Source organism: Rhipicephalus microplus, chromosome 5, assembly GCF_043290135.1.
Source record: "Rhipicephalus microplus isolate Deutch F79 chromosome 5, USDA_Rmic, whole genome shotgun sequence".
NCBI lineage: Eukaryota > Metazoa > Arthropoda > Arachnida > Ixodida > Ixodidae > Rhipicephalus > Rhipicephalus microplus.
In genome coordinates, this window is record NC_134704.1 from 221,268,480 (window position 1) to 221,294,965 (window position 26,486).

The following is a 26,486-nucleotide window of genomic DNA, read 5'->3' on the forward strand; positions in this document are numbered from 1 at the left end:
CAATGGAAATAATACATCAACTGGGAAATAGCAATGAAACATTTTGTATTAAAATTTATTTCAAATTCGTTTTGCTGCACAACTTGTGTACCAAACAGTGGCCCCGACAACCATTGGGTGATTTGCACCGTGCTCTGCCATGACGAAGCACATGCATAAAACTTGAGAGACACGAGCTCATGCATGCAGGTGCAATTATTATGTAGTCGTCCCTTGAAACATCCTTGGTAATTTTAAATACTTGGCTGGGCAGATGTCTGTTAAATTATTCTCGAATGTCCAGGCTGACTACAAAATGAACAATGCTAATAATGTTCTTGGCTTGTGCCACAAATTTTTTACCACTCATTCTTTAAAAATATTTCCTAACGCTGTTGCTGTACAACCAAACAAGAATAGGTACATGCTCTTTTGCATACTGTTATTCACAAACTGAATGCCAGTTCATTAAAACTCAAGATAGTTCATATTCCATAATTACGATCAAACTGCAGGTGAGTTACCACAACAACCAATCTTGCACTGATGTCATTATGTTTTCATTATGAATTTACTAATTTGCATGCTTGCATCTTTTTCACAGAGTATGCATATTATTATACAAGACACCACAACTAACTCATTTATCAACTTCAGTATTTTATCCCTTTCAATCAACCATCATATTGCAAAGTCTTGAAACAAGTCATTTTAAGACCCACAAGTTTTCTTGTGCCCTTACAGTGCATCGAAGGCCCTGAAGTGTCAAACAGGCCAAAAGGCATTGGTAAGGCTTGTTTATAGGCATTGGACAAATCTGTTTACAAAATGTGTTAAAGGCACATGCGTGCACATGTTTTGGTTTGATTGTACGTTAACATCAAGAAAGGAAGGAGTGGTGCGACATTTCTGGCACAAGCCAAGCATGTGGTTAGCATTGCTAACTTTCACTTCACTTCACTTTATTATCTTAAAGACCCCGGTGAGGGGGTATTACATAAGGGGTGGGTTAAAAAATGGAGGTTACAGAGAGTGATCTTCTGACAAACAATATGTATTTATGTTTTGCGCAAACGTTGATGAACACGTGATGGCTGCAATGTCACGGGGAAGGCCATTCCAGTCCACTGCTGTGCGAAAAAAAAATGAGGCAGCAAAAGTAGTAGTGCGAGGGCGTGCGCGTGCGATTGAATAAGGATGGGTTGTGCGGTGAGATATTTATTTATTTATTTATTTATTTTTACATACTGCAACCCGTAAGGGCTATGGCAGGAGTGGGTAACAGGCCGGTACAAAACAAACATGGTGTAATACTTTGCGAAGGAAAGCAAAATACAAAGTGGCAATACATGGCATCACATGGTGGCATAATGAAGACATGGTGGCAAGGAAGAGAACACAGTAAACACAGTAAACAGTGAAACGGAAAAAGAAAAACTGTCAAAGGGAGATATGGGCATTGGTGGGATGATGTAAGGTGCCTGATTGAGGGAACTGTGAAAGAACTTGTGAAACAAACAGAGGCTGGCGATGCAACAATGCACAGAAAGATTAGCAATATCAATGTCACGTTTTAGGGATGATATGCTTATGTCGTATGAATATGAAGAGTGAATGAACCTAGTGGCACGATTTTGTACAGATTCTTTTTCGTTTATTAGGTATATCTGGTGCGGGCTCCAGATGGGCGCTGCATATTCTAGTTTAGGTCTGATGAGCGATTTGTAAGCCAGAAGTTTTATGTCTAGTGGTGCGTGACGCAAATGACGCTTTAGGAAACTGAGGGATCTGTTCGCGGATGATATGATGTTGTTGATGTGTGTGTTCCAGGAAAGGTCAGATGTCAAGGTGACGCCTAGGTATTTATATAACTGAACTTGTCCGATAGCGAAATTAGAGATTAGGTATGAGAATGATAAAGGATTACGCTGGCGTTGAAATGAGACGAGTTTACATTTAGTGGGGTTAAGCTTCATTAACCAAAGATCACACCTCTGTTGCACAAGATCCAGACCCTGTTGGAGCGTAGTTTGATCAAAAATGTTAGTAACTGTGCGATAGATGATACAGAAGTCGGCAAATAAACAGATATGGGAAGATAAATGAACAAGAAGATCATTAATATATATTAGGAACAAGAGGGGTGCGAGTACAGATCCTTGGGGCCGACGGATGTTACTGGGAGGGAGCTAGAACGAGTATTTTTAATGGAGACAAACTGAGAGCAGTTAGTAAGAAATTGTGTGATCCATGCAAGAATGTTGGGCTGCAGGTTCAGCTGGGAAAGTTTTAACAGTAGGCGTTTGTGCGGTACCTTATCAAAGGCGTTTGCAAAGTCGAGAAAGATTGCATCGGTCTGAAAGTGACGGTCGAGAGAAGAGTGTATATCATGAATAAATATAGCAAGTTGGGTTTCACAGGATAATGATTTACGAAATCCATGCTTGGAAGAATGAAAAAAATTGTTGGTGTCAAGAATGTTCATGATGTGTGAATATATGACATGTTCCATGATTTTGCAGGGGACGCTTGTTAGAGAGATGGGTCAATAATTTAGGGGGGACTGTCTGTTACCTGATTTGTGTACTGGAATAACCTTTCCCTCCTTCCAGTCGTCTGCTAAAATTCCTGTTTCAAGTGACAATGAGAACATCATCGAAAAGTACACTGCAATAATTTCCTTAGTATTTTTTAACAATTTAGAGTTAATATTGTCTATGCCAGCTGATGATGAAAGTTTTAATTTGTCAATGAGTGATGAAATGCCACTAACGGATAACACAACAGAGGCCATCACTGGTAATGTCGTAGTAGGTGGCGTAGGAAACGGTACGTTGGCTTCTTTAGTGAACACTGATGAGAACGTTGTTTTAAAGATATTGGCACAAACAATGTCGCTTACGTCTTCATTTTTATCGTTTGTAAGCATGATGTTTCGTGTTAGTTGTGGTTTTATGATTTCCCAGAATTTTTTAGGGTTAGATGTCAGAATTTTAGATAAATCATTGTGATAGAATGTCTGTTTCGTTTTTCTAATTTCAGCATAATAAGCATCTTTCGCAGCATAGTACTTGCCCAATGTGCACGCATTACCATTTAACTTCGCAGCTCGGTAAAGGCACTTTTTTTTATTTTCAAGTGTTTTCAAACTTTTGGAAAACCATGGTTTATTTTTATTGGCAGTAAAGCTCACTGTGGGGATGAATTTATTAGTCAAGTCAGTTATCTTGGCCTTACGCATTAGCCAGCTGTCATTGAGAGAACAGGAACCGAGATTGAGCTCGAAGTATGGTAGGAAATCTCGCGATTCACAATTAATTCATAATTACCCTTATCATACAAGTGAATCGTTTTGCAGAAAATGGAGCGTATTTTTGGGGTGAAGTTAAATATGGTATGAATGACTTTGTGATCGCTGATTTCACGTAAGTATGCAATAGATTTTAAGCTTTCGGGGCTATTTGTTAGTACAAGGTCTAAAGTGTTTGAGGATTCACTAGTGACGCGCATTAGTTCGGTTACCTGTTGGATGAGGTTAAAGTTGAGGCAAACATCGACGAATACTCTTGCTTCAGTATTTCCCGAGGTTGGTGAAACCTGATTGAGCCAATTAATGGAGGAAAAGTTAAAATCCCCATAAAGCAGAATACGTGCATTAGGGTGTTTATTAGTTAGCTGGGATAAGACTTCGTTAAGTTTGCGGGGGAAGTCTGGGTCAGTTCGAGGGGGCCTATAGCATACGCCAAGTATTATTGCTTCGGGAGGGGCACGGCATATTACCCATAATGATTCTAGTTGTGAAGATGTGTTGATTAGAGAGCATGATAGTTTTTTTTTAGTGGCGATGAGTATGCCTCCGCCACGTGCATTTTTACGATCGGGACGAAAGAATATGCTGTTTATCCCGCACTAACTTTATAGTTAGTGCGGGAGTTTCAGATTAATTCCATCCTATTTTTTTAGCAATATATCTATAACATGTGGTACAAATAGTTTCTATTAGTAATTTCACAAATGACAACACTATTATCAGCAAATTATTACGAAATTTAAATGATAGCAAGGAAGGGGTATTGGCAGTTAAAATGAGAAATAAGCTGGGCTTAGCTGAGCACAAAGTGAGTTCAATCTCATGCGAAGCATTCAAAGTACTAAACTTTGTTCGGTAGTGCCAAGGTCCAGATGACTTAATTTTAAAGTAAATGTTTAGGACTGGCCTTGTCATATGTGTTAGAAAATTCTAAAATAATTCATTCTATAAATCACTGCATCAAGAGAATGGCACAATTTATGAGTAAATAAGTGGAGTCTATCTGTATATATATCTATACTGCGTAGTGTTGTATGAAATGTAGGGCGATATAGACGTACTTAGCTGCTGAATAAGCTTTGTTAGAATATAATAATAGTAGTGGTTTTACAACATATGTGCAAGTTAAAATGAGGAAAAATGATAATAAATTGTTTAAATTCCAGAAGAAAAAAAATTAAAAAAAGTTACAGCATATTCATGGAGTGGTTGATGATGAGTGGGTTGAAGCGTCCGTCCATGCATGCGTCTATGCGTTCGATCGAGTTCGAGAATGCAGATGACACATGGGTAACACCGATAAGACGCGTGCCAAAAGAGCCGAGCGCAAGCGTCTTTAACGTGCCCGCCACTCTGCTTCGTTCATGCCCCACCAACGATCCACTACGTATGGCGACTATAAAGGAGACTGAGAGATCCGCTCGTTCTATGCATACCCAGGCACAGCCGCCCATGCAGCCAATCTGAGAGTAGGGGTACAGCGCCATCTAGTTATCTTTACCCAACTGCAGTTTCTATGTAATTCTAAAGAAAGCGCTGTCTATTATACTGTTCGGCAAATACTGCCTTCTTTTCTTTGTTTTCTCTTCTCTCGGTTATGCGTGATGCTTGTACCATATCTAAAGACACAGTGAAAGATGAGGCATCAGTACCAAAAGGACTTATTTGGTTTGCATTCTTTTATGGTTTGGGGGAAGTATGAATATTTATAGCAACTTGATTTAAAAGTGTATTTATTATGTGTTTGTGAGTGCCTGTAATGTGTTAACTTAAAATGACAGAAAAAAATTACTTTTGACGTGTCGATGTTTATGTCACTAAGAATTAATTGAAACAAAATCTTTAGTCTTGCTATTTTTGTCCTACCTTGTAGTGTTAATAGACCAGCTTTCGTTTGCAACTCAGTAGAAGAATTCGTTAGATTGCATTTGTTATAAATATACCTCATTGCCTTCCTGTGCACCCCCTTTTAATCCTCGCAATTAGTTACTTTGTATGTGGAAACCCCCCAATGCTATTATAATCATGTTAGTAATATATTCATTTATTATTATTATTATTATTATTATTATTATTGCATTGATAACATTGCACTTGATTTGCAGTTTACTTATTAAATCTGTATTTCACTGTTACACTGTTCAAGGCAGTATTTATAATGTCCTTACAAAGACCTACATATTTTAACTGCATTTAATGGACTCAGATACATCAGCCAGTCTTGTGGCAAACCCTGCAGGACAAGAATACTTTCGTCATTTCAGGACATCCCGGGTATGCTTTGGATTTTTGAAGGAGGTGTACATATTAGGGAATGACTGATGCACGGCTACCTGTTTTTCATGCAACCTCACCTTATCTCCAAATGATCAGGTAATGGCAGTATGAGGCAAAGCCGTTAGACCTTTTCAGAGTAGCTTTATGCCTTTCTGTAAATTTCAGTGCCATGTCCTCCTCTGGCAGAGAGGTGCTAGGCAATAGGAGGTAAGGGAGTGCCAGCCCGTTTAAACTTCGGTGCAGCACACAGCAATATTTGGTTGTGCATATGTCCTGTGCTTTACACAAACTGTTTTTTAGTTGTTTGCACTGCTTGAAATACCCTGTGCCTTTTTGAAATGAAACTTGTACTGGCGTACAATGAACTGTAAATGTTGTCAGCATTAGATGTACAAAAAAAAACATCATGAAGCCAATGAGCCCTTATCACTTATTTGCCTTGCACTACAGCTATTCTGGGATGAAGAGAATGGCTATAAAGAAGTTGACGATAATAATAATAATAATAATAATAATAATAATAATAATAATAATAATAATAATAATAATAATAATAATAATAATTCACACCAACTGGTTTCATTATAACAAATGATTGCAGCTGATTCCATTTCCAGGCCAGCTGGTTTCATTTTCAGTCTCGAGTGGTTCATGCTGCGACCAACTGGAACATGTTGCTAATGTGTTGGCTTGTACTTAGTCCCAGCTGTATACAGCCATGGTTTCAGTTAAAGTGAACTGATACCGTGGAGTATTTTCACCTGGAAAGGAAAGAATGTAGAAATTGATGCATCCAAAGGCAGAAAAGAAAACAAAGAGGAAAGATAAAACAGGGAACAGAGCAAGAAAAAAATTCCGCCATATCCACGAAGTGAATGATGATGAGTGGGCGAAGCTCCGGAGGTAAACCTGGTAAACCATGAATCCTCTGTACATTTTGCCCACTCTATTTTATTACATCGCTCCCCCTAGCGTACGTCGCCGCACTAAATCGAACGATTGCCTTCAACCAATGACACGCGCCATATGTGACATAATTCCTATTTTATAAGATCTCGCGTCTTTCATCAACTACAAGTACCACCATCTAGTAAACACTACAAGAACTAAACGAGAGGTGGCTACATACAGTAGGGTTCCTCGATGCGCGCGCCCCCTTACAGGGTGGAAACAACAGCGTCGTCTGCTACGGCGTCCGCCATTAGGATGCCCTCTCCGCAGGCCACCTATAGCCACGATAGGCAGCCAACGGGCGTCGCGCGGCTGCATGCAGAGTTCGTTGTGTCAAAACGAGTGGTACTCAAACAACATGACAAAAATACAAAGTTTTCGCATCGGGAGTGTCAAGGTCTCAGATTTCTATTCTCTAATCTTTATTTTTAAAGCGACATTAGCAGCTGGAGTTGTTCGCAGCAGAATACTACCGTCCACGCCAGCCACGTTAACGTTTTCAGTTAGCATCTTCTTGGGCTAGTCGGTAACTATTTATACTGGTTAAAGATGCGAAACACACGCACGCAAGTCCCATAACCTTTCATTGTGTCTGTGTGTTTTGTGCCTTTCACAAAAGTGTAAAAACAGTTTGCCTGCCGGTCAAAAAAAGAATTAAAAAAAAACAATGTGCTGTCACGAGAAAAGAGAAAAAACTGTGATTGCACACCATATTTTCAGATCTAGTTTTCGAATTATTCATCAGCTACTCCATTTACGGACCGCACCCTGCAACGCACAGTATGCTGAATTTTGTTTTCATCTTTTTTACCTTACTGTAAATAGCAGATGGGCAAAAAAATTGTTCAATACATATACTATTTGGGGCTCTACATACGGCTTTTATGGCATTAAATCATGACTCGCACGCAGACACTGACTATCAAACCAGGTTTAGCGTGTTTTCCGCTGGAATATATTATAAATTAGTAACTGTAATAAAGCGTTCGTCGATATCGTTAAAATGAAGCGACCACACGGCTTCTCAACAATAAGAAAGCAAATTGCGTTCAATATACGGCAATTTCTGATGTCATAGCTTGTTTATTTCATCGATAACTTTAATATATTTCAAAAACAAGTGCTACAACTCACTGCAAGTTAACCGCAGCGCATGTCTTGCTTCCACTCCCACTGGTTCTCGCTGTTTCGAGCTGGCGCAGGTGAATGCGAAGCCTTACTCGTGCATAACTGGATATCAACATTTTTTCCAGAGAACCCTTGTGTTGCTGGCATGCCTGCACACTGCACTTGGTCCTCTTGATTAAATATTCAGTTACAGCTTTGAGAGGGGACTTCAGGGTGAACAAGTTGTCTGTCCAGGATGTGATCCCTTTAAAGTGTTCTTCACAAGATATGAGCGAGCTCATAACCTCACCGCTCGGATAACACAAGTTCTCACCATCCTGAACATACTCCTTTAGTGCAGTTAAATATGCGTGTTCATGGCTCGCCGAGTCTTGCATTGCAGCCCTGCACTGCTTGCAGTCCGTTTTCTTCAATATTCTTTTCACAAGGAATCCACCTATATGGTGTAAAATGCTGCACTCTATTGAAGTCAACGCTTCAATGAAAAGAATTTCCCCATCATCAATTTCCTCTTCATCATCTCCTCGACACTCTCTTTTCCCTTGGGAAATCATGTCAACCAGGTACTCAGAGTCGTCATTCTCATAACTAGAGTTCGCTGGCGTGTGCAAAAACATCCTATAGCCATTTCGCGAGTGGTTTGTGCACTGTGGCACGCAACACCCGGGCATTTTGCCCGAGAAAACGCTATAAAACGCCGCGCACCTGTCTCACACAAACCAGACGCGACGGGGCTAGCACACTCTAGCGAGGCGGGGGGGAGCCGAATGGCGGCCGCCGATCGGAAGGCGGCATTCACCCCCTCACAGAATGACTCCACTAGAGTGCCTAGAATATTCTCCTAGTGTCATGAACAGGCGCCTTCCCCATCGGCGGCTGGGAAATTGATTTGGATTCGGCGTTAGGGGGCGCTACTTGCAACTGGCGCGTCAGTTTGCGTGCCGGCCAGGCCTTTCAACGTTGTGTCGGGTGGCGACTTGTCTGTGTGGTGAAGCGTGTTCTCGCTACGTTTCGAATATGTGCCGTGAATTCTCGTGCAGCGATTGTGTGTGACTATGCCTGAAAAAAAAAGGAAGAACGTGCATTGTGCAAAGGCGGGTACAAGTCTTTCAAAGAGAAGGTGTCTCTGTTCAGGGCTCCGGCAGACCCTGTTCGTCTTCAAGAATGGGCGCGAAACATCAAAAGAGGTGACAAAGTTCTAGACGAAACTTGTGTAGTGTGTTCTCGTCATTTTGATGATCGCTACATCCAAAGAACTTTCAAGCATGTCATCAACGGTGAGGACATCGAATTCGACCGTGAACGACCATCGCTAACGCCGGACGCCGTTCCTACCATTTTCCCGGATGGCCCCGCTTACCTGACTAAACCAGTGCCTCGAAAAAGAAAAGAGAGGAATATTGCTGACTGCACAGCTCCGCCTGCTAAGCGTAAAGCGCCGAATGAACCCACGACTTCCCAGGCCTGTGACGATGCTGCCGCTGGCGAGGAAACAGCACAGGCGCCGCACCCGTTTCACAGCATAACGCCGCCGTCGGCATTTTGCAGCAAAATTTGCTTGCCCAGTAACCCAGAAGCATTGTCCTTCGCATGGCACTACAATACAGTGTTGGGTGACGTCTGCGTGTTGAAACACGTAGTGTTTTCGTCAAGCAAGGAAGTAGGTGCTGCAGATGGGTACCTTTGCAGTACTTACTGCCGCGGCATAAATGTGGAAGAGCACTATGTCAGCACCGAAACTGACGCACTCGCTTCGCTGAAAAGGGCCGACGATCTGCTTCTTTGTTGCGGCTGCGAAATTGAGCCTGCCGCTGGCACTAAGTGCGCCTACGGGAGGGAATGGTGGTCGCGGATGAGGAGAGAAATATGTGATTTTTTGTGTTGAACAGTCGTACCGCTGGGAGCCCCCGGTTGGCCACCCCTTAATTACCGCAATTTAAAAAGTAGCATTGGTAACGCGCGAGCGACCAATCTATGAAGAGGCGGCACGTCAGGAGGACACAAAATCTCAACAAGGCAGAGAGCTCGCATACATTTCGTTCAAATTCACACGCTTTATTTACAGTCTGCATGGAAAACACAGGATAACAAGGCAATCACGTGCTAAGCCATGAAACCACCACTGCAATTTCAACGCAAAGCGTCTGCTCCGGCTTGCTGCCTTCCCAGCTTGCCGAAAAAGCAGCGCGCCAGAGAGCGGTACTGCCACCTGGCGGCTGTATCGCATACCATTTCCCCTCGGCCAGCCCGTTCACGACACTAGGAGAAATATTCTAGGCACTCTAACTCCACCCTCCAAGGCGGCGGAGGGGAGAGCGCGCATCGAGGAACCCTAACATGGATGCTATGAGCGTCCCCTTTATAACGGGGTGGTGACAAGTATGCCACCAGGCTCGACAAAAAAAAAAAAAAAAAAAAAAACCTTTTTTCTTTTTCTTTTTATGTTGGCCTAATGCCTCTACTTCGATAAATTCTATCTTAATGGAAAAAAGGTAAATTTTCAGCTTAAGTTCTCTGCCATTTACGGCACACTGCCCATATTTTATTTTTCCAATATTTATTTTTGTCCTTACTCTCTAATTTTCTGCCACCAATCCTCTAACCGTCTCTTACTTACTTCAATCGCGGGTGTGTTCAGCTTTCCATTGTTGTCCCTAAAACCCAAGGCTTCCTGTAGGCTCGTGCCCAAGCGTACACCTGGGTGGATATCTCCACATTCAATCAGAACATGCTCCGCCGTTTCCTTATCTTTCCCGCAGCATGTGCATTGTTCTTCTTCTTTACTGAATCTTGCTTTATAACTACGCGTTCTAAGGCAACCCGATCTCGCTTCAAACAGTAAAGCGCTTCCCCTTGAATTATCGTAAAATGCCTCCCTCCTTATTTCATTTTTGCCCTTTCGGTAGTTACTCAAAGCCGGTTTTTTCTCCATAGCTGCCATCCAGTAAATCCTCTCCGCCTCCCTGACTTTTCCCTTAACGCTCTTTGTTGACATATGGCTTACAATACCAGCCGTATATTTACTAATGAGTCTTCTAGTTCTTTTTCTCCACTGTGTGTCCACGCTCTTCCTATACAAATAACGGAACACCTTCTCTGCCCATCTACTCTCCTTCATATTTCTTAGCCTTTCTTCGAACCTTATTTTGCTCTGCGCTTCCCTCGCCTCAAAACCTGCCCACCCCATATCGCCCTTTACAGCCTCGTTTGTCGTCTTCCCGTGAGCACCCAACGCGAGGCGTCCCACAGTCCTTTGATTTACATCCATTCCCGATTGCACCTCTGCCCTCATGCACACCACTGAGTTCCCAAAAGTAAGCCCTGGAACCATTACACCCTTCCACAGACCTCGAAGCACCTCATACCTATTGTATCCCCACAACGCTCTGTGCTTCATTATTGCCGCATTCCTCTTTCCTTTTGCTGCCGAGGCTTTTTCCTGTACCTTCATGTATCTATCACTCTCATTTACCCATACTCCAAGGTACTTGTATTCACTTACCCTCGGTATTTCTTGGCCTTGTATGGACACCGTCTGATCACAGGGATCATTGAATACCATCAATCCACACTTCGTTACACTGAATCCTAGTCCAAGAGCTTCACCTTCCCTTCCGCATATATTCGCCAGCTGCTGTATATCATCTCGACTGTCCGCAAATAAGACGATATCGTCCGCATAAAATAAACCTGGAAGCTTCTGCTCAATCATCATGCCGCCCTGTTTGTGTGACAGATTAAAACCAATGTTGCTACCTTCTAGCGCTTTTTCCATACTCACCATGTACAGCATGAATAACAGCGGGGACAAAGGACATCCCTGTCTCAGACCCCTGCTAACCTCAACGTTCTCTTTGCTACGCATTCCTTCCCACTCTATGCAAACTGTATTTTCTCGGTATATCTCCCTCAAAAGCTGTATACAGTCGTCGCCCATGCCCATTCCTTTCAATATATCCCACAAAATTTCCTGATTAACGTTGTCGTATGCCCCAGTGATGTCTAGAAAAGCCACGTACAAGGGCCTATTCTCTATTTTAGATATTTCTATACACTGAGTGAGAACAAACAGGTTATCGTCTAACCGCCTGTCGACTCGAAATCCGTTCTGAAGTTCTCCCAAAATATCGTTATGTTCGGCCCATGTTTCTATTTTCATTTTTACTGCTTGCATCGCCAACCTGTATAGTACCGATGTAATGGTTAGTGGTCTATACGAGCGAATCTTGTCCTTTTCTCCCTTGCCTTTATAGATTAAGTTCATTCTACTTTGTCGCCAACTGTCCGGTATTTGTCCGTCCTTTAAGCTTTTTTCTACTGCTTTTAACAATGCTTCTTTAGTGTTATGTCCTAGTTCGTTAATGAGGTTAACGGGAATCCCATCTAAACCCGCGGCAGTGCGCTTTGGAATTTTTCCTTCGGCCTTTTTCCAGTTGAAATTATCAAGTACTAGCTCTTCCTCTGTTGCTTTCTCCGCCACACTTTTACTCACCGGGGAGATCCCCTGGACGCTCTTTTGAAACGAGTCGGCTGTTACCTTTTGGATGTAACCTAGCGCTTCGTACCCTTCCAATTGATTTCCTCCTTCATCTAGAATATGTTGTTGCGTTGTGACAGACTTCCTACCTAGTGCCTTTATGTGGCTCCAAAAAATCCTAGGCGCGGCCTCCTTTTTTTCGTGTATCTCTGTCATCCAGCGTTCACTTTCACCTTTAATTTTTACATACAGGGGACGGTACCGCCATCTAGTGAACACTGCAAGAACTAAACTAGAGGTGGCTACATACAGGCTACAGGGGACGCACAGCCCACGCCCTAAGGAGCTTCGCCCCTAAAAAAGGCGAGCTCTCAAAGAGAAAGAGAGAAAAAAAAGAGAGAAAGAAGGAGGCACACACACACTGAATTTCTCTCGCCCTCATTTTTGAGGGCTCCTCGTTTTTTCCCTATGCGTCACTTTTTTACCATTACCTGGCTAAATTTTCGCTCCTATACACAGATCGACTGAATTGATGGCGCACTCAGATTTAGGGTACGTGCTCGTTGTCACATCCTGTCCCAAAATTTTCATGCCTGTCGTGCCAGAAAACAGCTTTGCAATGTAAATCACTATCGTGCAGCTGAGGAGCTGTATCATGCACAGATCATGTCAGCCTGATCGCACGAAGTAACGGTAATAACTAAGTAGTATACCATGCATAACACAAGCGTTCAGTGGGCCCTTAAGTTATGCCGTCTTAACTCCAGAAGTGCAAGTTGTGCTTTGCCAGCATTTTCCTCAACTATGAGCCGTACTCTACAGCTGTGTTTTGTATGAACATAAAAGAGAGTACTGCTTGAAATCTTAAGTACACTGACTATACAATTAAAAATATGGTAATCAGCATTTCTAAGAACATTTTCTTGTAAAAAACTGACACATACCTACGTCAAGATTCGTGCCGAAAGTACGCCTTGCCCAAGGATATTTTTGAAAAATTCAGCATATTCCACGTAGCTCCGGAATCGACATTATGCGAACATGCGGAGGCATGCGTAGCGTGACCATGTTGTGATTTTTTTATAGCGGCACGTCATGAAATTATGCCAAATATACGTCCAAAAGTTTCACACACAGACATACATTGAAAAATTCCAAGTGTTTATATAACCAGTTGTTTGCACTTGTGCAATGATGCAAACATGAACTTGAGCATTAGGAACACCAGAATCAATAAGCTGGTATGAAGTGCTGGTGCTAGTAAGGATGGTGGCCCTGGACGCTGCTGCATAAATCAACTTCAGTGCATGGCACCTAGCAACAATTGATGTTAACCCAACATCACAGCTGCATCATAGGAGTACATATGTAATGTTTATAAAGCTGGATTGCCAGTACTGCAACCACTATTAACGTTTCATGACCATATTAAGGTATTAAGCTATTCGAAAAGTAGGTCCGAGATCTGGCGTGGCTTTGTTGTAAAATATGCTTGAGTGCCGCGCAGAATGCTTGGGTTCGATTCCTGACGGGACCGCGACATTTATTCTTTGCATTCGTCGGTCCTCCACCCGCTCATAACACACATCTCCCCACTTCACCCTCTCCACCACCCGCAATGCTCGACTGCACGTCGAGTCGAAACACTCTTTCAGCTCGTTATCTGCGATGAAACTTACAGGAAACCCAACCCGCCTCCCATGTCTTTGCGTTTCAAACAAACGTTTACTCAAGTAAACATTACACCGAGTTCGCTTCCAGCCGTTCTTCCAGCACCCGCGTCGACGCCCGTTTCAACTGGGTCAACAATATGCACACCACTGCTGCTTCGCATCCCAGCAGGGTTCTCTTCGGGGAAATGGTTCAGCTATTGGTATGTGTACGTTGCCTGCTCACAAACCCGTGTTAGTCTTGCAACAACGTGTTCGCATGCACGCGCTGCAACAGCGCAACACGCTCCCACGCGCTGCAAGCAAGGGTGCAAGTCGAGCAGACGAAACTTCGGCGGCCGAAGCCCTGCAGCGGCTTGCGCTTCGCCTTCCCATACTGCCTTGCGCCCGCCTTTGGCGCGTGCGCAGAAAGCATACCGGCAAAAGCTCTCATTTCGGAACTTTGTTCCCTAGCACTAGGTCTGTTCGATTCACCTGCACCACATGAACCAGTTCACAGGGTGCTGCACTTTGCCATTCGTTTCAGCGGTGCAGCATTGACGACCTTTGAACTCTGTCATTCATTTCAAAAGGTGCAGAAGAGGGGCAGCACTGGTTCAAAATTTTCCTGCACCACCTGCGCTGACGGTGCTGGCTTGATGCAGCCGCATGTGCAGCTGAGCAGACAATGCAGCACTTTAGCGTAGGTGGCTTAGGCTTCATATCCGCCTGTACAAACACGGTGTGTTTTGCCAATATGTTTGCGCCTCATAAACTGTCCACATGTGTGGTTCGCCATCGTTCAGTGTTAGCTGTACGGCGTAAATTAGGCGAAGAGAAATAAGGCCTGCACACTGTTGGCTCATCGTCATTCATTTCGGGGGTCGCGCTGGGCCTGCGCCGCTGAACTCATGCTGCACAATTTCTGAACTTCGCGTGCACAGTTGTAAACTGGTTCCAAGTGGTGCAGGTGAATCGAACGGACCCACTGTGCCCTCGTTGTTCAGTGGTGGTCAGTTGTGCCAACGCAGTCGGCGTTGGTTGTGCGGTTGACTGTGCGGACCATTCTAACCGTTGACAGCCGGCGGATTCTGCTACCGTATCGTGTTGGAGATTGCATGTGATCTTCCAGTTGTGCCTGTCAATTCTGTTGCACTTTTCGCGTTGTAGTTTGTTCGCATTTATTTCTCTGTTTAAGTGTGCTTGAAGTGTTCGTGTGCGGCTGCTGAAAAGCCAACCCTAACATGACCCGTGCACTCGTTGCCGGAGACTCAATGTTGAAGTACCTCGCAGGGTCTTTCACATTGAGCTCCAGGACACATGTCGAGGTTCGCTCATTCAGCGGTGTGCGGATTGAGCAATTTTTCTCTTTAATATGCTCATTCTCTGGCAGATGTGCACGTGGTCGTTCTTCACGTTGGCACTAACAATGTCGGTGAAGAACCCCTCGTGCTGATTGCCAGGTTCCGATCACTGATCTCCAGAATTCTTGATGTCAATCCGTGCTGTAGTGTCTGCAATTCTGCCGAGACAAGCGAGTTTGCGCAAGTGCCAGTGGGCGCTGTCTGTCGGAGAATTGGAGGTGTTCAACACGGATGCCGGGGAGACGAATGCCATTTTGCAGGCGCTGTGCCACAAGAACGGCTACGGTTTCGTGGACGGCACATGCGAGCTGATGGGGATGCTGAAGGCTGACGGCGTGCACCCGACGAAACGTTGTAGCCATGGTAAGCAATTAATGTGGATGTTATAAGGGGCTAGCTGCCTAGTCGGTAGCAGCTGCGGACGATCAAAGTTACGGGTTAGCGACGAGTCAATGACACATATTGCAATTGTTGCATTTAGAAGGGACGAATTCAATCCTCCAAGAAAACGCAGGCGTGCTTGCAGCGCTACAGTGCACGTGCTTCATCGCAAGTGCCCGCGGAAGATAAAAACTAGGTGAAATTAGGTGTGTGTAGCTGTGATAGCCGTCCTACGTATATTTTTCGCGCAGTGTGGTACCGTGCAGTGAAGGCCACGTAAACGTGGACGTTGGAGAATTTAGTTAGCGGCATTTTGCTACGGCCTTTTTCGTTTTTTCCCGAGTTAATTCGTTATGTTGGCACTGCAGGTCTACGGACGACCTTTGAACATAAGTTGCATGCTTAGATCGTCGGAATCGAGCGGCTGTCTGTTGGTCATGTTTGGCACATGTAGAGCCTTCCGAAATGATTTGATTAGAGTGAAATGACGCGTGCAGTGGGACTATTTGCGACTTCGGCTATCAATGATATAAGCGGGTTTTACTGTGTGTTCATTATCACAGTATATTTGTGAGGCACCAACGGGTAAGCTCACTGGTGCACAGCCTTTATGCAACAGCATCTCCTTTACTCAGAAGTGCAGAATAAGCAATCTGACAAAAACTACTAAGGAGGCTAGTGAGGTTACCTACCTTATGTGCATTATCTCTGCCATGAGTTGACAAGCATCTGGTGTAAATGTGAATTCCCTATTGTGCATCAAAGGAAAGATCAATACTACTGTTACTGTTATTGTTATGAACACAGATCATATTTCATCAAACCCATGTTAGCCCATTTTATTCTCTTAATTGAAATACTGAAAATGAGATGTCTGATATGCCTTACTTGTTTCCAAAACAGGGCAGCAATGTCTGATATAAAAAGTAAAAATTCTGCAAGTCATCCATGTAATTGGATCATTATACATCGAACGTCCCAGCCATTTTGGCAACCATCTTAAATGTATTGAAAAAAAAATCTTCCTGGAGCACTGTGTTTAAAATACTGAATGGTAAAATTTTTTTGAGAGAAAAAATTTTGGGTCACGTGGCTGCCTTCTGAGTTACCCAAAAATTGCAGAACTCCTCGCATGCAATCAGGTCGGCATCAGCTCACACAAAGTCATGTAGACCAAGAGCACCTGGTGTCGCTCCATTGAAGCCAAGTGTAGCAACCCAAGTGTAGCAAATGCCAAGTGTAGCAACTCAAGTTATGAACATAATGAGTCTAGCTTCTAACACTCTCACCATTCACGCTAAGGCAGTACAGCGTCAAGAGAACTGTTATGACTGTGGCGTTTTTGCCATTGCTAATGCATTCACCATTGCTAATGCATTCACCATTGCATCTGGCGTCGACCCGTGCACCGTTGCTTTTGATAAGACCTTAATGCGCAGGAATTTAATATCATGTTTAGCAGACAATGAGATGGTGCATTTCCCTATTGCTACAATGCAAGTGCCCAGGGTAAAACCAAAGTCAAGTTGCTTTTTTGTTCCAAAGTAATATTACATGTTTAAACCATTAAAAAAATCAGCCTTAAACTGAAACCATATAATTCTATAGCGGCTGATTTGAGAACTTTCTATAGAATCCAACTCTAGGTTATTAATATACTCGGTCATCACCATTACAATTCTTAGTTCTTCTGCCCCACAAAGAATTTTGAAATGACATTCTTTGGTCCGTGTTATTCAGTGAGATAAGTTTCTACAGGCGTTATTTATCCACAAAATAATGCAAACCATTATACTATATGCACCTTGCTTTTAAAAACTAAGTGCTCTGAGGAAAAGTTAATAAATTTTGATGCCTATCGGTCAATAAAATGAACTGTGTAAATAACGCAGGCCAGAAAGTTATTATTTTTGTGGTATATTTTAGGGACCTTGAGCATCCTAGCATGTTGCAACCTTTTTAGATGTTTAAGTATATAAATGTATGAAACCTTTTAAAGGGGCCCTAAAGGCATACTGTTGGTGCACTGTTTGTGGTGCACTGTTTGTTCCGTGCTAAGGAAATGCCTTGTTTAAAAAGAAGTTATATATTAAGTGGTCAGGATGCTACAACTGGTACATATTTAAACAACTTTCCAAGTAGGTCTTCTTGACATTTTGTCCTTTAGGTGGCGTGAAATACAGTAGCAGCAGGCGTGGTAGAAGGAAAATTTTGCTATTATGAGCAGACACCGGTCAGTAGCTTCGGAGAAGCTTCTGTGGCACAGGTAGGTAATTTGAGAGAACATTCACTGCCCCCCCCCCCCTTGTTTTTGGGGGATAATTGAAGCTAGCCATGAGTCTTGTCGGCGGCTCTTAGTTCAAAGAAAGGAATAGAAAGAACCAAGCAGCATTTCATACCAGATTTGGGTGCACGTTAAAGAACCCTAGGGGGTAAAAATTTCCGGAGCTCTCCACTACGGCGTCTCTCATAATCATATGCTGGTTTTGAGACGTTAAACCTTACTTATAAAAAAATAAGTATTTCATACCAGATTTTAATGCGCTGAAATTGTCTTTTCTACTGTGGACAGTTTCAGTAATTACTTTTTCTGGGACTCGACTATGTCATTTTATAGAGTTACAGAGTTCGCAGAATAAGGCATGGGTGACTGGAGCCTTATCATACATTTACTTCTTTCTTGGTGAACTAAGCCCTGTAGATAATACTGGCATTTAGGCATTCTTAAACTTTCACTCATCATTCGAAGAAGAGAAATTTTTTGCCTTTAGCGTCCCTTTCAGATGAAGAAAATTTGTTCCTTTGTGATTGAATGCCTGACTTCATTTTCTAAGCTGTGCAATGTGGAAACACATACTTCGGCAAAATGAAAGCTAATGTGGGCAGCTGGTGAAAATTTACTTTTCCAACTGCAAATAAATTTTATGTGATTGTATTACAATGTAAGATGTTCTTAATGCATTAACAAAAAGTTCATATTCTGAACATTCCCTAGAAAACAGCATCATTTTTCGTAAAAGTCTAAATGTTTGCTGTGGCAAAGTTTGATTCCATTAGACTGGCTGCAGTTTGAGGCAGCAGTTTAGCATGGCCTGTATTAGTTTCATACTGTCTAAGTCTCTGGGCGGAGCCTGACTGCTACAGAGCGCGTTCTCGGGTGGCGGATAGAGAAACGTTCCATGATGTGAAGTTGCACAAAGCTGCTTCATATCATGGTACAGGCAGTTATGCCCGCGGACCAACAGGCATATAGTCATGGTTTATATTAGTGACAACCATATTTTTGCTGCTGTTAGCAGCCAGTGGTTTTTACACATCACTGAAATTTAAGTCAGTGCATATACTTAGACATTGTGATGTGCGTGTAACATCAGTGCAGTGCTCATGTTGGTTACCATTCACAAGACCATAACAAGGACCTGCTGCCAGCCATCATGTCCTGGTCCTGACCTGCCTTTGGGAGGCTGACTGAGCCGTCTAGGTTGGCGAGCGGGTTCCTGCTTCTGGTCACCAGCCACGATGGTGCAGTGACCAGCCACCATGGTGCATGCATGGGTAGATCTGTCTGATATAAAGTGTTAATGCAGGCTTGTTAATACGTCGTGAACTTGCTATAAACAGCACTACAACTAGACAAAGAAAGAAGAAACAGAAGCTGCAAGGGACATCTTGTCTCTTGCAGCTCTATCTATCAGATGTTCTGATCTCTCTGCTCACATTTGGAGATTGTTTTCACACTGTGACTGAAGCGCTTCTGTCCATGACTTATGGGTGAATTGGGCTTCTCATCTGCTTCAGCCAACAAATACACCTGCAAAGAATGAGTCTGCCACTGTGGATGACACCAGCATTGGAACTACTAGTGACTGTTTTTGTTTCAAATGTTCAGCAGAACTTCATTTAATTACAAAGCTTTGCTTGTTTTAGTAGTTTGGTAATGGGTGCAGTTTCAGTGTGATTGTTCTGCTTTTATTTAAAATTATATTTGTTTTAAATGTTTGACATTTGTGTTGAAAAACTGGCACATCCTTTCCTGAAACGAGACCCTGCCTCAGTAAAACGATCCTGCATCGCAGGCATGAGGGCTGAATGTCTGCAGCTGCTTCAATGCTGCCCAAGGATTAAGTGTCAATGTTTGAGAGCAGCAGCCTTAGGCCGGTAGAAAAAGTGGAACCTATTTAAACTCACTCAAGAAATACGTTTCACCATGGAAACTCACTTGGACTCAAATTCACTTAAATTTAGCTCAACAGAACTAATTGGGACTCGCTAAACTGTTTGTCAACCACTCTCACTCAGGCTCAAACTTACCAACATATTACTCAGTTCGGCACGCTCAGACTCGCGATTTGACCCGTGTCTGAGTGAGCGAACAGCTGTCACTAGTCGCAATCCAATAAGAATATTTTTATGAAATATGCAGCTCACATCAGAAATTTTTGCCATGAATGTCCCATGAGAGAGTTTGTGAAGGGAGGTCTTGGCGGCCTCCTTATCTCCTAACTTGTGCCTCTGTGCAATAACCGCATGAACGGTTGTGTGTTGATGTATGCTTGAACAGACTTGATTAGCAATGTAAGCAAATATGACGTCGATAGTTATGCTAATAGGCGGGTATATAGGAACATATAGGTCAGAAATAAAATGTGGTGCTCACTAAGGCTCACCCAAGAAATACACGTTGAGCTTAGGGCTCACCACCTCAGACTTGCAAATATTTTTCTCACTCGGATTCAAGCTCATTAAAATTTTCCTTAGCCACACTCACTCTAACTCAAACTCATGTAATATTACTCAGCTGTACTCACTCAAACTCACGACTCGATCATAGTCCAAGTGAGCCTGGCCCCATTAACGTCCAACGTGCCATGCTCGAATCAGCCAATCGCTGATACAATGGCTGTAATGGGTAATTTTTGAGCTTGTAGCGCAATTTGTCGAGTGAAAGGAAAGCAATTTTCAGGTGAATTTGAATATTTATTGAGAAATCGTGGCCTTGTGCTGCGCAACAATATTTGGCTCACGTGTCTTCGGGAGTCTTGACTACTGATTGGCCGCGTTTTACGACCATATTCAATAAGAGTTGCAGTGCCCCTTGAACTTTGAAGAGGTTTAGCGGCAGTGCGAATTCTCTTGGATAGGTGCTTTCACAGCATAGCACTCTATGCTTCAGTGAAATCACCTTCACAGGAGGTTATGTGCAGATCAATGTTAACTATTTGTTCATTGCAAATACTTCAAAATTTTTAATAATTTAAAATCGAGTCAAAGCGAGTTTAAATACAGTACTGTTCCTTCAAATATTCGAAGCATTTGAATATTTGCACAACCCTGCTTTTTTTAGTTAATAAGTCTTTTTTGCTCTCTCTTCGCAATTGGTTTCTCCCCTTGTTTTTTTCTCTTTCTCCTCTTTCTAATGGTTCTCCCATCTTCTTTTTCACTCTCTCCTTTGCATCCTCCCTTGCCTTTGCCACCCCCTATACTATTTACCATTTAAGGCTATGATTTCTTCTGTCACCGTGCATAAATAGCTGAATAGTTATTATGCTCAGCTTTCAATTCGCTGGTTCGAATATTGCCTCGGGTAAGCAAAAAAAAAAAAAACCAAGAAGTATTTTTGTTTTCTTTTCTTCTGCTGCTAAGAAGTGGTTCATTGTCGATGGGACCCGTCTTCTAAAGCTGCACAGGTTCGAAGGTGCCAGTTAGCTTGCCAGTATCCATTCAAATGTTATGACTGGCAGTGCAAAGACCAAGTCTGCAATAGACGCTCATTGGCGTACCAGCCAAATGTGGTACGCATCCAGCAGAAACGCAAGAGGTGTCTGGGTGTGCTGCAGGGAACATGCATCAGCGTTGCTGGGACAGACAGTTCATGTTTGAGGAGAGGCGCATGCACGGACCGAGGATATGAAAAGCGCGTCACGTGTGCACTCAGGGCTCTCTCTGTGGCCTTCGTTACGGCCAGTCCTGTCTCCTGTAAAAGTGCATCTCGACGCCTTGTGTTTTTTACACCTGTAAATATGTAAATAAATTGTGTGTTTCTGTCGTCAAGAAGCCTCTCAAAGGTGTCTTCTTCCCCGGCACCTGGGTGTAAGCCTGTGCCCCTAACCTCGGTCACATTAAGGTGTACTTCCCAAAAGTATCGCTGTGGTATGTATTGTGTGCTCACAATTGACAACAATGAAGGCATGGCTAAACTTGTTCCTGGTTTATCAACAGCCTTCTTGCAATATGTGCCTGTTTCAAATATATGAGGACTAGGTTTTCTTTTTTTTTTCAAGTCCTAATTTGTTCGAGATAAAGCTACAGCGAATTCAAGATGCTCATGTTTGGAAGATTTAAGTAGACATTCCAGCTGCCCTTTTGCATAGTTGCCACTGCAATTAAGGCATCTGTTTTGGCCCTGTAGCAGCTTTTTTCATGCCCCCCCCCCCCCCCACACACACATTAACGACAGCCAAGTAAATTATGTAGGCCACTCACTGTCTGTAGATTGTTGTCTACACAACCTGCTTCAATATTTTTATACTGTTTTCACACTTTGCAGCCACCAGGGTTGCCACCTTTTCTCAAACAAAAAACAGGCCCTTCAACGAGGGAAAGAGGGAGAGCCGAGGATACCTGGAGATTAATGTCCAACAATAGACACCATGTTAGATCTTTGGCATACAGTGCTATTTCAAAATAATATTGCTTTCCTTGAGTCCAACAAACCTGATATAAACGCAAAAATGGCTCACTGAGCTAACCTACTAGTCTAATTGCTGGCATAAAATATCCATGGTTAGAATAATGCTTCATTTCCATCACCTAAAAGAGAAAAGTTGGGCGACCCTTAAAGTTCGCTTTCAAGAATTGAACACGATAATGATACCCTGGCCCTAGTGCATACTTCAAGCACTTGGTGCATGAAATCTTTTCGAACTTGGTATGCACTCACTATGTAGTCTGAAGGAAATGTGTGCAGCAAAATGTATGCGTTTTGTTATGGCTGGCCACCTTTTAACTATGAAGTCCTTAAGATAATCACATGTTCTGATGCCTGATTACAATGCACACAAGAAATATTACTGTGATATTACATATTGAATTGTGAAGGCAGTATACAGGACACATGTGTTTGCAAAGCCTAACATTATTTTCACTGCATTTTCAAGCAGATGAAGTTATTTTCCTTAATTTCCAAGCAGATGTGTGGCTGTGCGGTAGAACGCCTGCTTGCCATGCGAACAGCCTGGGCTTCATCCTCCCGCAAACTGGGAAATTTTTTATTACTTATTTTATTTGCATCTTTCTTGATTTTTCCGGTTGCTCACAAGGTTCATCACTCACAATCAACGATGCCCACGAGATTTTTAAAACTATCGCGTTAAAACTGGCAAAAAAAGGGTAACAATGTATGACTGATTGAATAAGCTTTTACAGCTTATGCCAAATCACATTGGTGTGATGTTGAAATCCCTAGGTCCATTGTTAGACTACCAAATGTCATGGCTTTCACTTTTATGTCTGTTTAGGGGTACAGCAATTAACTGGCCAGGAAGTGTAAATAGATCTTTCTTTATTTGGAAACATGCAGAAGTATGATAAAGTCAAGCTCCCTTTCCCTCGAGTAATTTCAGTTGTATATGTATTTTGAAATGGTGTTTGAAAATCACAGCAGCTGTGCCATTACACCGCTTCGTGGCAAAAGCTTAGTATCGAGTTCTGGAGAATTTCTGCACGTTGCCTGCTGCAGCTCAGACAATCGTTAATCTGGCTTAAAATTATATAGTATATATATTGCATTCTCATTTTAAATTTTGCTTATTATGCAATTTAACTTACCCTTCGTGAATTCATCGATATTTTCCACATAATAACCGAAATTTGCAGAACTTCATGCCTAAAAATAGTGTGACACAATCTTCACTAAACTATGGCCATCAATTTATGAGAAAAAAGTGGGAGGCATGTGGCTCATCGACCCATGAAGCATCTTTGAATAAGTGGGGCAACACATGTCACATTGTCTCATAAGGGCACTAAGCTGTAATTCTGCTGCCAAATTTCTTGCCCAAAAGGGCCCAATGGAAGCAGTACAGAGGAACACTTCTAAAACTGTGGGAGAAAAATTGCAGTGAACCTTAATTTCAGATTTTCTACGCAATTCTGTGCCTCTGCCTGTGGCATTGAGTCTAGCGGCTCTGTCCCAAGGTCTTCACATACACGTGCCCTTTCAGCTTGTGTCTGTCTTGTCGGTAGGTGGCGATAATATTGAAACTCGTCGAAAACAAGGAGAAAACAGCAGGCATAGGTGAGTGCACGTATTCATATGAAAATAAAGAAAAAGGAGAATATTGATTTCATTCACATTTAACGAAGCTGTGTCTATGCATGTCTTGCCTTGTATCTGCAATGGATAAGGGCGAACATCTCAGTTAAGCCTGCATTTTCGCAAATAATTAAAATTGTGGTAATGAATCATGGCAAGCCACTTCGACGTGATGTCAATGCACTGAATGCTGTAAGTGTGTTAACAAATGCTGCATCATATTCGTGAACTCTATTCAGGTGTGACATATTTGCTTTTCTCATATATCTTGCATGATTTGATGATCTTGAATATTTGTGTTCTCTTTGGCTTCCTGGCTGTATGAAGCAGCAATTTTGCCATATTTTTCCTTTGGCCCGAAATTTTAGCAACAGTGTCTTAGCCCCAGCTTTTGGTCTCATTGCCTCTCCTCATAATAATAAAAAATATCAAAGAATGTGCTGTTTTGTGACATCCATCAAACATGAAAAAACAGTTATGCATGTATGCTATGTTGTTAGGCTATGCAAGAAACTGCTTCATTTTTCATTGGAGTGCACTTCCACAATGATTTTAGGTAGATATAATTTTTGCAATTTGGAAAGAAAATCTATAGTTGCACCCTAAAATTCTCTAAAAAATCTGAACAGAAGAATACCATAAATTTGAAACTTTAGCTACCTGGTATGCAATATGACACCGGCTGAAAAAAAAATATTAACAGAATAAAAGATTTTAAACTCAACGTATCACTGATATCATGCATTGGAAATGTGCAATATATAGTTTCTAAGTTTCCTTAATGTTTCTGATACACCACAGCTGGAAGGCATTGTGCTGATGGAAACGTAAAGTGGCACAGAAAGTTTTACTGAGGAAAAAGCGGGACGCATTCATTTTATTAACCATCAAAAGGTTAAGAAATTGATGCTCAGCAGTGGAGCTTCCTCCACAGCAACAAAAAACCTGCATTGAACCACAGTGCATGCACACACCATCTCTCCAGCACTTCTGTCATGCACTCTGTCATGGCAGAATTTGGTACCAATGCAGTGAATGGCTGTAGGCCACTGTTTGCAACATGTGTTGCATATAAGACTCCATCAGCAACAACGTTTGGTGAAAACTGTTTCATTGCCTTTTTTGTGTTGCCAATGCGTGATTAGACATTCTGAATTACGAGCTTTCCAGTGACATAAAAGAAATGTACATTAAAAAATTGGTTGGCCGTAGGAAATAATCAGGCCCTCGAAATCCACAGAACCATTAGGAAAGGTAAGTATTCATTGGTACAAGCACATTCCTGGAGCTGAGTAGCCAGCTGCGCTACACAACTTCTCAAGTCTTTTCTTTTATTGTGCCAGGGCGGATTCTGCGTATCATACTGTTGCACAAGTTCTCTTTTATTTTGGTGTACTTAACATTTTAAAACATTAGTAAACTTTTAAAACATATACAGTTTTGCAAATCATGGCTGTTGAATCGAACACAACAAAATTAAATTTGGAGTGTTAAATCACTTAATATTTCTACAGATCGAATCACACTTGTCTAAAACACCCAGCCGACCGCTCCAGTTGCTGTTTTCTGCAGAAATATGTTAATGCCGACGCCGTATGAATATCTAACATGGCATACGGCGTGCTAGGCCTTTGTGCGATAATTTAAGCGTGAACAGAAGCATGTAGCTAAAGTGACATAGAAGCCGTCACTAACAAGAGCCATGCGCTCCACTGCTCTGGACAAGTGTGATTCCACCTGTACAGCTGCAGTATTGGCCTTTTTTTGGTGCATGAAATTCTACATGTTCACTTTTCATCTCGTCTATTATATAAAAACATAAAAATAAAAAGAATAACAAATAAATCCTTCTAGGTCTGAGTGAGAATAGAAGCCAAGCTGCTTGTGTGGCAAGCAGGCATTCTACCACAAAGCCACGTGCCTGCTCAAAAATAATTTTCATGCTTTACAAATACACGCATCTAGTATACACGCTTCACAATACAACATGTAATATCGCAGTATTTCATGGTACAAATGTACATTGCCACTGGCCATCAGAACGTGTGATTATCATAATGACTTCGTTGTTTAAAGTAGCCACGAAAAACAAAAGGCACAAATGCTACAGAAGTATTCTCTTAGGACCATGTACTGGGTGCATATCAAGTTGAAAAACATTTCATGCACATAGTTGCTCGTGGTTTAAAGCATACTACCCAGTACCTGTGTTGCGTGGTCTATCCTGTGTCCCATCTCTGCGCTCTTCGAAGTAACTATGTGTACGTATCAACAAGCTCGCTTAGCCACCATTTAGAAATCCATTACGCAGACTGCAACTATATGCAAAACCCTTACTAGCACAAGCCACTTTAAACATTGATTACGTAGTAATAATCTGCAGTATAAACTTTTCAAGTAATGTTACCCTGCAAAAAGATTGCACTAGGTGGTTGGAGTATGCACTAGAGATAGGATATCACTGTTGTGTTTTACTCAAACCTTGAGGGTCCCCTAATTTTTTTCACCAAACAATTGTAAGATTCATAGATAGTAATGTTCCACAAGCGTGATATTGTAAGTAATCACCCTTTTGGCCTATACTGGAAGAGTGGAGGGGGTGCTGTTAGGAGTGAATTTACAGGCTGTTAAGAGTGTATGGACAAATTTGACAGAT

At 42.3% G+C, this 26,486-nt stretch overlaps 1 protein-coding gene across 1 annotated transcript in view; it reads left to right on the plus strand.

Annotated features, from left to right (window-relative positions):
- Positions 1 to 21,949, plus strand: part of LOC142817630 (uncharacterized) — a 35,837-nt gene extending 13,888 nt beyond the window's left edge. Inside the window, exons 3-4 of the mRNA XM_075894683.1 lie at positions 15,283 to 15,498; positions 18,891 to 21,949. Coding sequence (XP_075750798.1) covers positions 15,283 to 15,498; positions 18,891 to 18,928 — 254 coding nt within the window. The 3' untranslated portion in view covers positions 18,929 to 21,949. The remainder of the gene's footprint in view (positions 1 to 15,282; positions 15,499 to 18,890) is intronic.
- Positions 21,950 to 26,486: the final 4,537 nt, after the last annotated feature.